The following is a 17,081-nucleotide window of genomic DNA, read 5'->3' as shown; positions in this document are numbered from 1 at the left end:
GGTAAAAGCAGCAGCATTAGCCGCCGCCGCCTCCTCCTCCGTCTCCATCACGGCCCCTGTGGTTGCTCGGGAACTGCAAAGCCAACCGAGCCTGGGCGTGCAGTGGGCGGGGCCAAGCAGCGAGAAAAAGGCGGGCGTGGGGGTGGAGTCACGGTGGCGAAGGCCGCGGAGACTCCCGCCCATCTCCAGCCCATCGTGGCGCAAAGCGAGCGCGGTGTGTGTGGGGAGGGGGGAGAGGAGGCGGGCGCTTAGCCCCATTGGTTCCCATGGGGCTAAGGGCGTGGCCTCCTCCGCCCCGTGCTCCTTTGCCATTGGCGGGGGTGAGTGTCAGTGGACCAAACGAGAGCGCGGGCGGTAGGCAAGGGGAGGAGGGAAGGCCCGTGTCGGTAAACACCTCCCTCCAAGCCTTGCAAGCGGGTAGCGGGTTTGGCTGAGAACGAAGCGAGCGAGCTGCGAGGCAGAGAGAGGAAGGCGTGAGGCAAGTGCGGGGAGGAATTTTTCTCTTTTTTTCCACGCGGGCGGGCAATAACGAAGGCGGCGCCAGGGAGGCAGTGGCGGCGGCGATAGCGGGAGCAGCAGCAGCGCTGAGGGACGGAGCGGCGGGGGATGCGAGGCCCGGTAAGCCGCGGGCACTCGGGAGTGGAGGCGTTTACCTGCCCCACCTGTCGCCCACATTGCAGTTTCCCCTCAGCCTCCCTCGCCTCCTCCCCCTTCCCATAACCGCCCCCCCTTTTCAAATCCCACCCACAGCCCTCAGCCCCCCAGAACACGCCGTAGTTGCCACAGATGCCGCCTACTTCCTCGCCTCTCTCTTCTCTCCCCCCCCCAAACCCCACCACCTCCAAATTCCCTTCCTGCTGTTCCCTTTCCCCAACCGAAGCGCAAGTCCCATTGGGCATTTCCTCTCCCCTCACCATCCATTTCCCCACAGGGCTGCTGCTGCTTCTTTTTAAAGAGGGGGGGGCTATTCTGGTGGTTGCTGTTAGGGGTTTTCCCCCCTGCCACCATCGCCACCACAAGTGCAGCCGCCACCGCCTCTATCTCCAGCAGGAGCAGCAAGACCAAAGGCTTGCCAGACCCCCGCATCCATTAATATGTTGTACTGGGAGTGATGGTGGCGTTGGAGACCTCGGCATGATCCATCTCTCCGGGCTGCTTTTATGTGCTTGGTATTCTCGTGGTGCTTTGAGATGAAGGCAAGAGGAGCCAGCCCAGGCAGCTTTTCCTCCTTCGCTGCTTCTCCTTGCCTATTTTTATTCTTCTGGTATGTCATACATGTGGCTTTCTTCCCCCCATCTCTTCTCCCCCAATGAGTTAGGTGTGAGCAATATTATGTATGCAATTGCACTGCAGACTCATGTTCTGTGCTGTGGCTTTTCCTTCCCTGTCCTGATAGTAAAAATTGCAATTTGGGCTGAAAACCGGATTCTATGCCATGCTTTACCTCTGGGTGCTTGACATACAAGGTTTTATGCACCTTTCCCTTGGCTCCCTGTGGGGATGTGTATTTGAATAGGCACAGATGTGGGGGAATGTTAATTCTTACACATCACAGGTTGCCTTCAGTTATCTCCCCCCCCCCCGCACATCTTTTGTGATAGATTTTTTAAAAGTAAAGGTGTCAAAGATTGCTGTGAAGAGAATGGTACATGCAGCCTTAGGTGGAAGCTGAATGTACGGTAATGGCAAAATCCTGATGAAGCTCCGTTAAAAATTTCCCTCTGTAAGATAGGCTCTGGGATTCCCCTTATGGTGCCATTGCTTGTCTTTGCTCTGTAGTGCAGCTTCTGTGTCCATCACATTGTGGTCAACTAACAGACCCAGTAGAATTGAAAGTATAATTGAGTAATCTGTGTTCTTCATTAGAAATTTTTAAAAATAATTTGTCTGAAGCTATTTCTTGTGAAAGGGTTGGGGTTTATAATAATGCAGGATATGTGTGTGCATTGCTTATATAGGACAATGTGTTTGAAATTTTCAAAAACATAATTCTATTTATTTGGTCAAGATAAAGCATTGTATTTGTTAAACATATGCAATGTATACATCCATGACTGAAATACTGTAATTATAGTTTTAATCATTAAAAGCCGACAACATACTAAAAATAAAATAAAAACAGCCCTTTAATCACTCAACAGCCCTATTGCAAATTAAATTTGAAAATTTGAAAGAACAGGATTGAATGAAATGTTTAATTTTCAGTTGCTCATGTCTTCTACCTTCTGTTGGGAAGGTTCAAAACCCCTGGCCTGCTTTTTCTACTTGTACATATATATTGTAGCTGCTGGCAGTTTTTAAAGATTGCTCCTATATGAGGCACTTAGAATGAAATCAACAATTGTTATATAAACTCATTGGTATAAGGTGAAATTTGGGCAACATTTACACAAATGCGCACACATATATATCTCTTCTGCTTTCTCCTTTTTGGTGAGGGCTTAGTTTAGGAGCTCTTTTCCTTGCCTTAGCTTATGTGATGAAATGATTTTTAAAAAGAATACAATTCGTCATATAATAATTGCATTCTTTTGTGAAGAAAAGGTTATGTGAGTTTCTGTGTCTTCCCTGCCTCTCCCTGCTGCCCCCTCCCACAGAATGCTGTTTTGGATGAATGGTGGAGGCAAGGCTCCTAAGTTAGCTCAAAACAGCCATAGGTTGCATAGGTTGCATACCTACCTGGGGTAGGGACTAAACCTTTGAACTTAATGACACTTACTTCTGAATAAAAATGAACAGAATTTCAGTGGCAAAGTGAATAATTATTAGACTTTCAATAAAGTCTCAAAATTAGTACTTGGAAAAAGCAAATTTAAATGCTAAATATCTGTAGTTGCTTATAACATTAATTATATCTGATATGTATATATTTTTGAATATATACATAGTGCTTTAATGTTCAAAGTACATTATTGATCTTTACAACAATCTTTTAAGGTAGGTAGAATTGTTGTCTCCGTATCACTGCTGACAAATAGTATCTTTAAGTCAAGTAGCTGGATTTGAAACATGGACTCTGGCTCATGGCTTAGGTCCCACCCCCCACCCCCTATCCTATGTCTACTCAGAAGTAAGTCCTACTGCATTGTATGTTGCTTACTCTCAGTGAAGAGGGGTAATTAAGATTAGGTGTCTTAATTAGGAAAGTGTTTGTAGTAGGCTTGAATTATGCAACCTTTGGGATTTGACGTGTGCTCCTCCTCAAGCAGAACCTTAGTAAGTCAATTTTAGATTGGATTCCTGTTGCAGAGATACCCTAGGCCACTGATTAAATTTTATATTTTGGAATTAAGTAAAAATTGAGTCAATGCTTTTAAAAAATGTATAAAGTCCTGTAGTAGCTTTTTACTTCAAGCATTTTTATTTATTTAGTTTCATTTTCTTTTATTTCTTTTATTTTTAATTATGCTTGTTAATACTGACCACATTGTAGTGTCTTGGGGTGCAATCTATGCTCCTGTTGCTGATGGAGTGGCCCATGCTGGAAAGGGGGGCAGGACAGTTGTGATCAGATCAGATGCCATTGTGTGGTGGCAGTGAGTTTGGTTTGGGATCGAGCGGATTACATGTTGGTTTTCCCTTGCTCTCAAAAAGAGCCTTTTGAGGGGGTGGGGTCCGCTGGGCTCTGCCAGTAGGCCACCCACCCACTCATTCAACAGATGGAAGGGAAAGACTGGTGAGGATGAGAGGCTGACTCACAAAAAACCTGAATAAAAATATTTTTTAAAAAAATACAACCACAGACATGGCATGATCAGGGGTTGGATTGCTCTTCCTTTCTTATTTCTATGTGCCACATCAATATTGTAAGTTTTTATAATGACTAACTTTTCTGTATCATTCTAACAGTATTATGGTCAAATCTTTCTAATGTATTGTATGTCATGGTGGGACGCGGGTGGCGCTGTGGTCTAAACCACCTAGCCTCCGCACGATGGGGTGAGCTTCTGTTGCTCTGTCCCAGCTTCTGCTAACATAGCAGTTCTAAAGCATACCAGTGCAAGTAGATAAATAGGTACTGCTGTGGCAAAAAGGTAAATGGCATTTCTGTGTGCTCTGGCTTCTTTCGCGGTGTTCTGTTGCACCAGAAGCAGTTTAGTCATGCTGGCCACATGACCCTGAAAGCTGTCTGTGGACAAACGCTGGCTCCTTCAGTCTGAAGTGAGATGAGCACCACACCCCATAGTCGCCTTTGACTGGACTTAACTGTCCAGGGGTCCTTTACCTTTTACCTATAGTACAGTGGTACTTTGGGTTATGAACGTAATTCATCCCAGAGGTCCGTTCTTAACCTGAAGTGCACTTTCGCTAATGGGGCCTCCCGCTGCCACTGTGCCGCCACCATGCAATTTCCATTCTCATTCTGGGGCAAAGTTCTCAACCTGGAGCAGCTGCTTCTGGGTTAGTGGAGTTTGTAACCCAAAGCGTTGGTAACACGAGGTACCACTGTATGTCATGTGTGGAAGTTATTGTATTACTGATGCACTTAAGTATGACTTTGCACTTTTCCATGGCTTGTATTCAATTCCTCATTTAAGACTATATTTTTATGCATTGTGTAGAAGTGTAGCTTGATCCTACGCATGTTCACTCAGATAAGTCCATTTCAATGAGTTACTTCTAAATTAGTATGCATGGGATTGCAGCCCTACTATTTTTTACAATGCCTTGTTCAAGATAAACAAGATTTCTTGTTGATAACATTTGTATCTTTGAAATCATATTTATTGAGATTTATTCAGGTTAAGAACAATGATTTATCAGAATCTCTTGCTCGGTCTTTCAGTAAACAGTTTCTTAAAAAAACTATTTTATAGGGAGCTGTGCTTGTTGTCTCATGTGACTACAGATTCAAAGAATAATATGTTACTTGATTGATGTAATACACAAATTAGTAAACAAATATGTAGTGTACATACATCATTGCTAAGTTTATGCACAGCCTGAAAATTTATCCATTGTATTCAATGCGACTTGCTTCCAAATAAGTGTTCTTAGGATAGAAGTTTGTAGTAAGAATGCTGTTTAGTAAAGTAGTTCATCCTAGAATGATACTTTGGCTTTTGTAAATTGTCACTCCTAGGGCAGAGCTTATGGCTTTGTGTTAGCATATCTGAGTTGACAAATGGTGTTGAAATCTATCAGTAACACAGTGTGACTATTAGTTTTTTCTGTTAATGCATGGACAAAGACCAGCCAGCTGGGTAGGTAGGCGGAATGAGAAGGCAACCAACCTAAATTCTCCCCCTTCTTCATTTTTATTTTTTTTTACAGTCAAGTTAGGAGGGAAAGACTAGTGGTGCATCTTATTCAAAGATGGGAATAAAATGTCTATAAACTGACCTTCAAAACCTATACAAGATGCTCCTTGATAGTAATCCATAGCCAAAGTATGCATGGATGAATATACAGGGCAGCCCAACTTTTCATACCAAGTAGGCCGCAAGAATACTTTGACATGGAACCCACAGACTGCACACTCCCTTGTTGCACTTGGGGGGTGGAGCGAGGCCAAAATTTGACACACACACCCCCAGCCCTCATGCAGCCTTCCCAAAGCTGGATAAGTGAGGTACTGGGATTTGGGAAGGAGATGCGAGGCTCTGGCAGGGTCCTAGAGCCTTCCCATCTCCTTTCCAAATCTGAGAAAGCGCTAACTAGGCTTTGGGAAGGAGGCCGGAGGACTCTAGGACCCTGTCAGCGCCCCCATGCATTCCCAAAGCCCAGTGCCTCACTGACTCAGCTTTGGGAAGGAGGTCTGTGAGAAGGGTGTCAAATGTTGCTGAGGGCTACCCAGAAAGGCCTTGAGGATTGCATGTGGCCCTTGGACTGCGTGTTGGACCTCCCTGTTCTATAACGTTTGAAGGCCAATTTATAGACAATTTATCCTTGATGCCCTGTCACAGTTGTAGCAATCTTGGCAGGGCTTTCACTGTTGTTAATCCCCTCCACACAAGCAAGGGGGGATGGGCAGAGATGTAGGGTGTTGGTAGTTAGACAGACGGCTGTCTTTGTGGTAGTGATCAAATTAAGACACTATTTCCCTAGGCACATGTGTGCATGATGCCATCACTGCTATTTTTAAACACCATGTGACCTCTGACCTGTTCTGCTATGTTTTTTGTTTTTATTTAGGATATGTTCTTTGGCTACTTTATCTACTATTCTCATTTTTATGTTCTTATTGGTACCTCTATACTGCCTTGGTTCCTAAAATAACTTAAGGAAGTCAATGGAATGAAAGTTTTGCATCTCCTCCTTCCCACTGCAGCTATGTGTGTCGCTTAAAAGTCTTAATAGAGGATCAAGGGACTCCTGAGCAATTGGGAAGGGAAGTGGTGAGCTGCAAAGGAGGGGATAATTGGGCTTGGATCCAGTAGCCCTCCCATTCCCACATCTGTTCAGCATAGACCTCTTACCATTTAGAGAGGGTTTTAGAGGTTGCAGGTGGCTTTGCATGGGATGAAAGGATGCAAAAATGTTTTTTATGTGCACTAAAGTTACAGATAGGGTTTTCACTATTACAATTTTTTCTCAGTTGATTTCACATACATATGAATGAATACTAGTTTCTAATAAGAAACCTATCAATGCTGTAATGCTGTTAGTTGCTAACAATCCCCATGTTGCAGGTCTGGTTTAGGCTGCAAGGAATTGTTGTACAGCAACCCTATGCATACTCTGCTATTAATATCTCCATGGTTATAGATTATAACCCCCATATAATATAGATTATAGATTATAATCTTGGCATTTTACAAGAAGCTTGAGGTTGCCAGTGGTTTATAACAACCATCTAATAAAACCATTTAAGCTCAGTTATAAAACATCTGTATTGCTGCAAAATAAAGTTTTATCTATCTACACACATACATACAGTTACAGGTTTCTCCTATGATACTACATGATATACCTCAGTTTTTAAGTGGGAATTGTACCCTCTTCCCATCAATTGGGTTAGAGCTGCTATACAATAGGCAAGCTACCGGAAATCCTCTATCCTCAGATTATTGAAAGGGAATTGCCTGTCCTTCAGAGATTTCTCTTTTTCCTTCCTTGTAGGCAAATTCGGTGTAGTTCTGTTTTGTCAAAGTCAAGCTGCCAAATGCTCTTCATCCTCTCAGATAGATGGAGGGGGGAGCAGATGCACCACCTTCCCCTCCTTTTTTCTCACCCCAAGCAGGCTCCACCAAACATACAAAGTGTGTTTGGTGGAGCCTGGGTTTAGATGGATATACTGTTGGGCTTGCTGTTATCTTAGTCATGGTCGGTGGGTTTGTTATTTCCTCTATATATCTAGTATTTTACCTATGATTATTGCACTGACTTACTGTGCCTTATTAGAATACTTTATATATATTAATGTTTGTCTTTATATTACTTGCCGCCTTAAGGATTTTTCTAAAAGGTGGGATATGCATTTATTCAAGAAAATAAATGAATAAGTTTAAAATACTGCTAGAGGATGGGAACATGGTTCCACAGCTTTGGTTTGCCTTGGTAACCAAGCCTCACATACCCTGCCTTGATAGCTGCAAGTTTAAAACAGGAAAGTGGGGGCTAAATGGCTTGGATACTCTGCAATCTCATTCCCACTGTGGGCATTTGTCCATTCAGAAATGGTGAAGGCGCTGACCATTTTCTGGTTTGGCTACTAGTAGAGGCTAAACACTCTCCAGCCTTTCTGCTATCTTCTCCTTAGCCTTGAGGTTGGAAGTCCAGTGCTCAAGAAGTGGGGGCAGGAGGGTGTCACTGATGGTGCTTGTATCACCTTCAAGCAGCACTGACAATCAAGACCAGACAAAAACAATGTGTACCACTCTGTAATCAAAAATGTCGAAGATAGTTTTACAATAAGTTGCAAAACTCAGTGGATGGAACCCAGAGAAACGTAGGCATAAAGGAACTAAAGTAGTGGTAGCTAACCCATAGGCCAGATCTCCCCTTCCCCGAAAAAGACCCTCCCAGCACTTCTACTACCTCAGCAGAACCAGTCTAAACCAGGGAGTGTGAACTGTCATCTGCATGGTGATACCAAAGCCCAAAATTCAGGATAACCTTGTTCTCAAAGGTTTCAGGTAAACTTTGAAAAGCATAGGGAATAAAATGGAATCCTGTGGCATCAGTGCCATGGAGCATGGCAGAAGTTCCCAAGCAACACCTTTTGGAATTGATGCTATTAAGGCATGGGGCAGCAGAAACTGTGGCTCCACCGTTCCTAATAGAACCTATCTAGAAGGAGAGCATCCTTAGAAAACTTCTAGGAGAGAAATAGGGAACCTATGATCTGCAGGTCTAACTAGGCCTGCCAAACCTCCTTATTTGGCTTGCTAGGCCATTTTGGCTGAGCTGTTCCCACCTGCTCTATGTCAGCTGCTGGGCAGGTAAAATACCTGGTTTAGCCAAAGAGAGAGGTGCTGATCTGTGATGCTTAAAAAGTCCTTTCCAAGGGACTTCATAAGATAATGCTTTGTAAACTGTTCTGGAAGACCTGCGTAGGCAAAATGGTTCTGCAAGACCTGAGTAGGCAAAAAAGTCACCTGATGCTATCGTGACACCAGACAGTAGAAAGGAGGATGGTCATGACTAATCAAATCGGGGATGTAAGGGGTGGGATAAGATAACTTTGTAGCTTGCTGGTCAGATTCAGTTCTCTACTGCTGCTTTAAGAGATCCAGGTCACACTCCCCTTGTCCGTCTCCTATTACAGGTCAACCATTGTGACAACTGAGGCAGTTTCTCTGCCAAAGCTAGGCAAAGTTGAAATACAGGTGATCAGGTCCATCCAAGAGTGTCTGGAGTTGCATGGCAACCACTCCCTTGAGCAGCTTCCTCAAGAAGTGAATATTTGCAACTAGCAAACAATAATGTCTTCTAGTGTGGCATTACCATTGTCTTATTCAAGATAGATGGCACTTTCCCCCTTGTTGCCTCCTGAATCCATATGGTCAACTCTCCTGCTAGATGTTAGACTAAGAAGGTGAATGGTTGAGTGAATGTTATAGGCCATAACCTGTTTTCAATACCTGAAATTTAATTTATAGCTCAGGACTAGACTGTCCACTAGACACCTTCATAGACTGAACTCCTATAGTAGTGGATGTTACCTGCTTAGAGAAAATCTTTATATCTGATATTACCCTTAGTTTTAAGCTTTATTTGGGCTATTTGCTAAAACTGTTTCACATAAATCGATAAGACCAAGAGCCTGCAAGCAATTTTGTTCATCTTGTGCAGGTTGCTTTGACTGGTTTGTCTGCTTTTTGTTTGTTTCATTATACAGTGGTACCTTGGGTTACATATGCTTCGGGTTACAGATTAACCCAGAAATATTACCTTGGGTTAAGAACTTTGCTTCAGGATGAGAACCGAAATTGTGCAGCGGCGGCGCAGCGGCAACAGGAGGCCCCATTAGCTAAAGTGGTCTTCAGGTTAAGAACAGTTTCAGGTTAAGAACAGACCTCCAGAATGAATTAAGTTCTTAAGCCGAGGTACCACTGTAATAATAATATTGTTGTTGTTTAGTCGTGTCCGACTCTTCGTGACCCCATTGACCAGAGCATGCCAGGCACTTCTGTCTTCCAGTGCCTCCCGCAGTTTGGTCAAACTTATGTTAGTAGCTTGGAGAACAATGTCCAACCATTTCGTCCTCTGTCATCCCCTTCTCCTTGTGCCCTCAATCTTTCCCAATAATATAAAGGTAAAGGTACCCCTGCCCGTATGGGCCAGTCTTGACAGACTCTGGGGTTGTGCGCCCATCTCACTCTATAGGCCGGGGGCCAGCGCTGTCCGCAGACACTTCCGGGTCACGTGGCCAGCGTGACAAAGCTGCATCTGGCGAGCCAGCGCAGCACACGGAACGCCGTTTACCTTCCCGCTGGTAAGCGGTCCCTATTTATCTACTTGCACCCGGGGGTGCTTTCGAACTGCTAGGTTGGCAGGCGCTGGGACTGAACAACGGGAGCGCACCCCGCCGCAGGGATTCGAACCGCTGACCTTTCGATCGGCAAGCCCTAGGCGCTGAGGCTTTTACCCACAGCGCCACCCGCGTCCCTTCCCAATAATATAGATAATAGCAATTTTAATTTCTTGTTAAGTCATGCATTTTTGTCTTTAAAAACAGTGCCTTTATATTTAAAGCTGCCTTTGTTTGCTGTTGTATGCTGTAACCACCAAGAGTTGGTGTACAAAGAACTTTTGTTAAACTCGTTGAATTGTATTTATTGTTCTTGCATGAGCGTACAATACAATCAGTGGCTCCTAAGAATGTTTCTTACAAACCAGCTTTGTATAGTGTCAGGCTGATGGGTTATCTAATTGAATATTGTGTCCCTTGACTTGGTTGCCTCAGAACCTAAACAGATGACTTTTCTAGTGAATCCACCTGAGGTAGCTTGACCAGAGATACTAGGGACTGAGATGGAGACATATATGAAGTGTACGTTTTGCCAAGGACCAGTGTTTGAAATTAGCCAGGTGCCAGGCACATTTTGCACCTGGCTTTCGATCACTTGCAACCAAGTGACTATGCCTGGATGGTGTCTGATATCTTCACCATCTGGAGGTGCATGCCTGGTGATCATTGGATCTGGACTGTTTTCACACACTAATATCCCATTCTGTAGAATTCTATCAGTTATATTTTATCTGCACAATCAGAATGAATTTCCAGTACCAAAATGCTTCTCTAGTGCATCCTGAGCAGGAGCAGTCACCAGTAAGAAATAGAGGTTGGAATAGGCCAGTATATATGTGGACTGCCCCTGCCGACTTTTCTTTTTAAGTTCTCAAAGCTCAAAGTTGTCAACTGAACTAGCCAGATGTTTAACTGAGAATCAACCACACTCAATCCATCATTTGAAAAATAAGACTTTAGAACTGTCTTGCCCAAAAATGGCAACTAAACATTCCGTTTTGGCAACTGTAACCTTGGTTTAAGGAGCCATTTGGCACCCAGCTTATATATCTGAGTTTCTAACACTGCCAGGGACACCTTGTGAGATGGTGCAGATGGTAAAATGTTGCTGCCATGTGATTCCAGGCCTTCGCTTGCAGATATAGCTTGATGCCAGTAGCAAATTGCAAATGAAGTCTAGTAAAGTTTATGATTAGACTAGGGCTGTGCCAAACTAAAACCCGTTCTCCAATTTCTTGATGTTTTGTTAGCCTGTAAGAGCCTTCTGTTTTTTTGCCTCATTTGTGGGGTACATAGAATGTTATAATTTTGGTTGGTGCAGGGGTGTAAGATGCTCTCCTCTCAACTGGTTAATATTCATTCATATAAGGAGTTTGATAATTTGTGTTGACAGTCCCGTAAAACCAGATTATAATTTGCTTGTAAAAGAAATATTCTGGATGCAGAGTTGGAGAGTATACATTCAACAATGTTGAATAGATTCACATTCTCTAATGCATGCCAGTTTGTCTTCAGCTGTGTTGCATTACTAAAAATAAATGTACCCTCTCTGGATTGAGCATTCTGGAGGAGGGATAAAGAAAATGAATTATCTGTCTTGTTAATGTACTAGACATTTGCATTTTAAGTAACTTCATAATGTGTATTCCCTTCTGGTTTGAACCATAAGATGGCTTAGTAGAAATTACATGAAACAAGCTATAGCTAGAGTTGATCAAGTGCTTGGGTAGGAGCCTATGCAGGTTAGAAATAACCATGACTAATATGGATAGAGTTGTAATTGTGAACTATGACTAGGAGCAGGAGGCATGAAGAGAGTTGGCTGACAGGAGGGAGTAAGTAACACTGTGGCCCATTCCCAGTCCAGATCAAGGGAACACCAATGTCTGTACAAGATTTGCTTCATCTTTTTGGATACAGAATTTTGTCAAACAGATCCCCATCTGCCATAAAATTCAGCGCAATTTTAAAGTCTCCTTCAAAAAAAGTCTTTTATCTTGATTAGCCTGGGATGATCAGTCTTTTTCACAACCTCTAGTTCAGTTTCATCAGCATATTGAAGAAACTGCATTCTATAAACTCAACAACCTACAGCAATTTCATGTAGACATTAAAAAAAAAAAAGAAGTACAGTTAAATAGGAAATTGTTTTAGAATTGGTAGCTGCTCCACTTCCATTCCACTCTGATAGTAGGAACCAGCAAGGCTTCATATGCAACAGTTGTCTGCTGCTCTGATCTTCCCCCGCCCCAGCTAGGATTGCTCTGTTAGTATGTTTTTATCTACCTTTGTTAATTGAACTTGCTGTTGATTACAGTGGCGTAGCGTGGGGGGTGCAGGGGGGGCCGGCCGCACCGGCCGCAACATCTGGGGTTAGGGCAAATCCACGGGTTAGGGGGCGCAAATCCACGGGTTAGGGGGCGCAAATTACTTGCCTTGCCCCGGGTGCTGACAACCCACGCTACGCCACTGGTTGATTATAATAAAAGGATTGGAGACAAACTATTGTAATCCCTGAACACCCTACACAGGACAACTCTCAGGGGAAGAAGCAATAGTCAGCAACATTGTTGCATATATACTGACTGCCAAATATAACCAGAGTTCTAGCTTTACTGTATTAAGATAAGCACAACTTTGCAGGTTATAGTTTTCACCTTCCAAAAACAAACAAACAAAAAACCCACCCCTTTTCTGAAAAGTGGGAATAATCTTAGACCTTAAGAAGAACATGTTAAAAACGCAGCTGTTCTGGGATCTTTTTAATGCTTGTTTGTCGCCTTTTTAAAAGCTGCTTTGTCATTTTTATAATATGTACAGTAAAAATAATCAAAAAGAAAAACTCCTTCCTAACCACCTCCCAAGCCCCAGTCCCATTCAAATACACACAGATAATTCTCCTTCAAATAAGGCACAGTAGTCCATAGCTATGTTGCTGGTAGTCCATAGCTATGTTCTTTTGTAGTTGCTTAGTAAATAAAGCTGAACCATGTTTATAAAATTTGTCTGCTAGTGTGTCGTTCCTTTGGTCTTCAGCTTTGTAAGTCAGTTTTTCCATTAATATTAATATCAAGTCCTATACCTGCTTAAACCACATTTAAAACAAATCAGCATTTAGAGTTCTCCAGTATCAAACAGTTGTAAGGTCTTCTTCCATCGTAAGGTAAGTTACAAGGTCCTTCTGAATGAGATCCACAATGTCTGTAGAGTAGATGGAACGAAGAGAAATCCTGTGGTCTATATCACTCATTTGAGCCATGATCAATTCAGTTTCCCAATAAACTTTATAATAACCACCACATATGAATAAAACACCCAAGCTGCAACCGTTTTTCCAGCATTGTGACAGGATGCTTTTGTTAAATTTATTAAGCAGGGAGGGTTGTTTTTTAAAAAAATAAATCCCAGATCAGCTAGGTTTTTATTTTTTAAAAAATAGGAAACCCGAGTGGTTTCGGCACAATAATTGAGCTTAAAAACATGTGAAGTACCGGTAATTTACCTTGAAGCATTAGTAAAGTGCTATTTTACTTTTAAGTAATATTAAGCAATCCTTCCAGGCCAGTGTAAGATGCTATACCTTATTGATATTGCAGCATTTCATTTAAAAAATGAAACGTTTGTTCATTGTATCTCACTCCATATAAGTTACCAAAAAAATTATAAACCACCTACTGCATTATGTTGGTAACTGCTGATTTTGGTTGTATCTGATAGGGTTGTAAATAAATTGTAAATAAATGTGCGTAAGTTACCCATTACCTGTATTTGGGTGCACTAAAAATAGTAATGCAGCTTTGTTTTTAGGGTTGCAAAGCCCAACAGATTGGTTCATTGATCTATATGCATATGCTTATTTAATTATTTAGATTCATTCCTACCCTCAAGTCTTGTTTCACATGAGCTTCTCTGTTTCCACGGCAGATATGTAAATATAATTTGTTCCTCAGTCAATTTGGTTGATTTCTTCCTTTCTGTAAAGCTTTACTTTAGTTTTGATTCTGTTACAAAGTGCCCCCCTCCCCATTCTGCACTTAAAGAGCTCATATTGTATGATTTTATTGTTTTACTTTAAAAATTAAAACCATGGTATTGGTCCAGTTGTGTAAAATAATTTATTGGAATGATGCTACATCTTATAGTTTTTAAACTTAATTTAACTTAATAATGACACTTATCTTTATGTATTCTCAAACTTTAAAAATACAGTATCAAACTTTTTCATGGTTTCTTTAAAACTATGAATTAATATTAAAACATTTTGGGATACTCCTAGCCACCCCCTAGGAGTAGCATGCCTTGCATATACCATGCAACTTCAGATGTCCTCTTTTCCAAAGCAAGAAGAAGAAGAAGAAGAGTTTGGATTTGATATCAACATTACAGTCTGCCTTCAAATACAGGTGGAATTTTAGGCGCATCCAACTGATGCATAATTTCCGACGTGTGGGTCCTTTTGGACCCAGAAGAGGGCAGAATGGGGTGTGGGTGGTATGGGTAGCCAGGAATGGAACCCCCACGTGAAATAGTTACTGCCTCTACAGGATGGCTAATGATGCACTTGAGGCATAAGCATCATGACAACATCTGTACACCCAGGCCTTTGTGCACTTCTGCAGGAACTCTCTAGCTCTTAACAACTTGAATGATCAAAGGACAGCATGCTGTGCTTCTGTTTTAACCACAATGTAAAACTGGGCTGAAGCTTCTTGAATTATTTTTCTGTAAAAAGTGTGTGTCTCTTTTGATGGGGTTTGAGTCATAACTTCTGGAGTGCAAATAATTGCCGATATAGTGAATCTGCCATTGATTGTTTTGTGAAACAGTGTTAGCTGATGCCACTTATTTTATTTCTGCACAGGAATCTCCCACAAAGTTAAATACATGACTGTAAGAAAGAGGAAATCTATATTGATAGACTGTACTATCGAGAAACCTTCTCTTCAGTCTGCAAAGCCTTCAGCTTTTCTCTATGCCATGTTGTGTGACTGTTGTCCCATGAGGAATTTGTCTTCATGAAGATTCCTAATATTGGTAATGTGATGAATAAATTTGAGATCCTTGGGGTTGTTGGTGAAGGTAAGCACATGTTTTATTGTGTTTTTAATATTTTGTTGTGAGCCACCTAGAGTGCTTGGGGCAACCCAGTCAGATGGGCGGCATATAAATAATAAAATTGTTGTTGTTGTATCCTTTTTCAGTTCATTTTGGGACTACGTGCATGAAGGTGCACAGACATAACTAGAGGCAGAATAAAAATAAGATGGTGTCTACAGGAATCTCTTTTGGACCTCCAAATATGGTTATAGTTAGGGACAATTTTTTTTAAAAAAAAAACTTTTTATTGCAAATCACTTTACACAAAACATTAAAGAAAAAGAAACAATTAGGACATACAAACAAAAAAATACCCCAATAACACCACTAAACTTTAACTAATAACACAACATCTAACATCATGCACTCTTTTGACTTCCGAATCACCTCTTTGTGCTTTCAACGTATTCTTAATAGTTAGGGACAAGATAATGCTTTTTTAAAGAGAGAGCTAATGATGGTATGAGGAAGCTACTGGTGCGCAGGCTATGCAGACTCCTAGGTATCTGCCAAAATAAATTTTAAAAAACTCTACAAGCAACCTACAAAATCTTTTTTCTGGAGAGGAGAATAACTGTCCACTATGGGAAGCATTAACTATCATACAGTCTTCAATTTTTTTTCTCTCTCTCTCTAACAGTATCTATTGCTAGCATATTCTCTTCTGACAGACAATGTTCTGTTACAACATTAGTGTGATAAGGCCCTAAACAGCTTGGGACCAGGTAGCCTTAGGTGGTCTCATCTTGGTCCTTGGGATCTCTGCAGGGAGGTCCTTTTGTCCATATCACCATACCATACATCCAGGAATGATGTGGAGGGGTTTTCATGGAGGTGGTAGCTATCATGTGGAATGATCTCCCCACTGAGATTAGACAGGCACTGATGCTGGCCTACAATTAAAACTATTTCTATTTAGTCCTGACCACTACTGCTACTTCTGGATGTCCCTCATTTACTGCGATTGATTTTTTTTAAAATAGAAAAATTGATTGTGTGTGTTATATCTTTATTGTGATTTTTATGGCTGTATAAAGAGCTTTGGTATATATTTTAGAAATAAAAAGTGGTGTGTGTACACACACACACACACACACACACACACACCCCTACCTACATACCATAGTATACCCCTACCTACATACCATAGTATACCCCTACCTACATACCATAGTATATATATTCTGATAGCTAATAGTGTTTCTTTATTTCCCAGCTCTAAATCTTGGTGTATGAAGCAGGGAGGGAATTCCCCTGCTTCTCTGAAGCCTAGAAAAGGATGGGGCCTCTTCTTAATCATAATCACTCAAAACAAGCTGTCTCACTGTTTTATACATTTTCATGCAAGCTCAGGAAGAACCCGTCTGCTCTATCAAGCTTGCAAAGTGTGCAGTGCTTGCCTAATGTCCAGAAACCCTCAAGAGACAAGGCTGTTCCTTTTCCTTTTGCAAAGAGAATGTTGTTGCCAAGTGCATTATTTTCCTGGCTCCAGTTTTGATCCCTAGCATTAACATGCATTTCTTTTTTGTGTAACAGTGTGTGCAAAGCACATGTCAGTAGTGAATAAACTAATTCAAATTTCTAGATGCTTGCTTCGCCAAACCTTTTTTAGGCATTACAAATATAGGCCATCATAAAGCATCCATATGTAAAATTTTAAAATATATACCAATAAACAGCCATGTAAAAATATGTAATAACGAGGATTTTCATTGGAGTTTCTTCCTGCTAACTAGTGCCATTCACCACTCTGAGAGATACTATTAATAAAAACTCAGCCACCCTTGCAGTTACTTCCGGGTTAATGTCAGACAGATAGAATCTGATATTTTCATTGTGCCGTGATGTTAGACTACCCAAGAAAGGGGACAGCACGCATTTGAGTTGCTGGTTGTACAATGGACAGTAGAAAAGGATATGTTCTACTGTGTCTGGCAGATTGATTTCTGGATGCAGACTCATCTACTTAATAACATAGCACTTTGGTACTAATTTCTGAAATGCTTTTAGACACTTTTAATGTAAAGGAAAGTATATATTATTGTTGGACAGCCTAAGCTTCCCTGCG

General features: G+C 41.7%; 1 protein-coding gene across 3 annotated transcripts in view; it reads left to right on the top strand.

Moving 5' to 3' along the window:
- The first annotated feature begins 328 nt into the window (after positions 1-328).
- CDKL5 (cyclin dependent kinase like 5) overlaps positions 329-17,081 on the top strand; it is a 68,063-nt gene continuing 51,310 nt past the window's right edge. For 2 of the 3 annotated variants that reach the window (XM_077927471.1, XM_077927470.1), the window contains exons 1-2: positions 329-478; positions 14,778-14,995. In XM_077927471.1, the coding sequence (XP_077783597.1) occupies positions 14,932-14,995 (64 nt within the window). In that variant the 5' untranslated portion in view covers positions 329-478; positions 14,778-14,931. Of the gene's footprint in view, positions 619-14,777; positions 14,996-17,081 lie in introns of all 3 variants that reach the window. The other variant, XM_028727579.2, reaches the window with a different exon arrangement.

Source organism: Podarcis muralis, chromosome 4 (genome assembly GCF_964188315.1).
Source record: "Podarcis muralis chromosome 4, rPodMur119.hap1.1, whole genome shotgun sequence".
Lineage (NCBI taxonomy): Eukaryota > Metazoa > Chordata > Lepidosauria > Squamata > Lacertidae > Podarcis > Podarcis muralis.
This window is presented reverse-complemented; position numbering and strand designations above follow the sequence as displayed.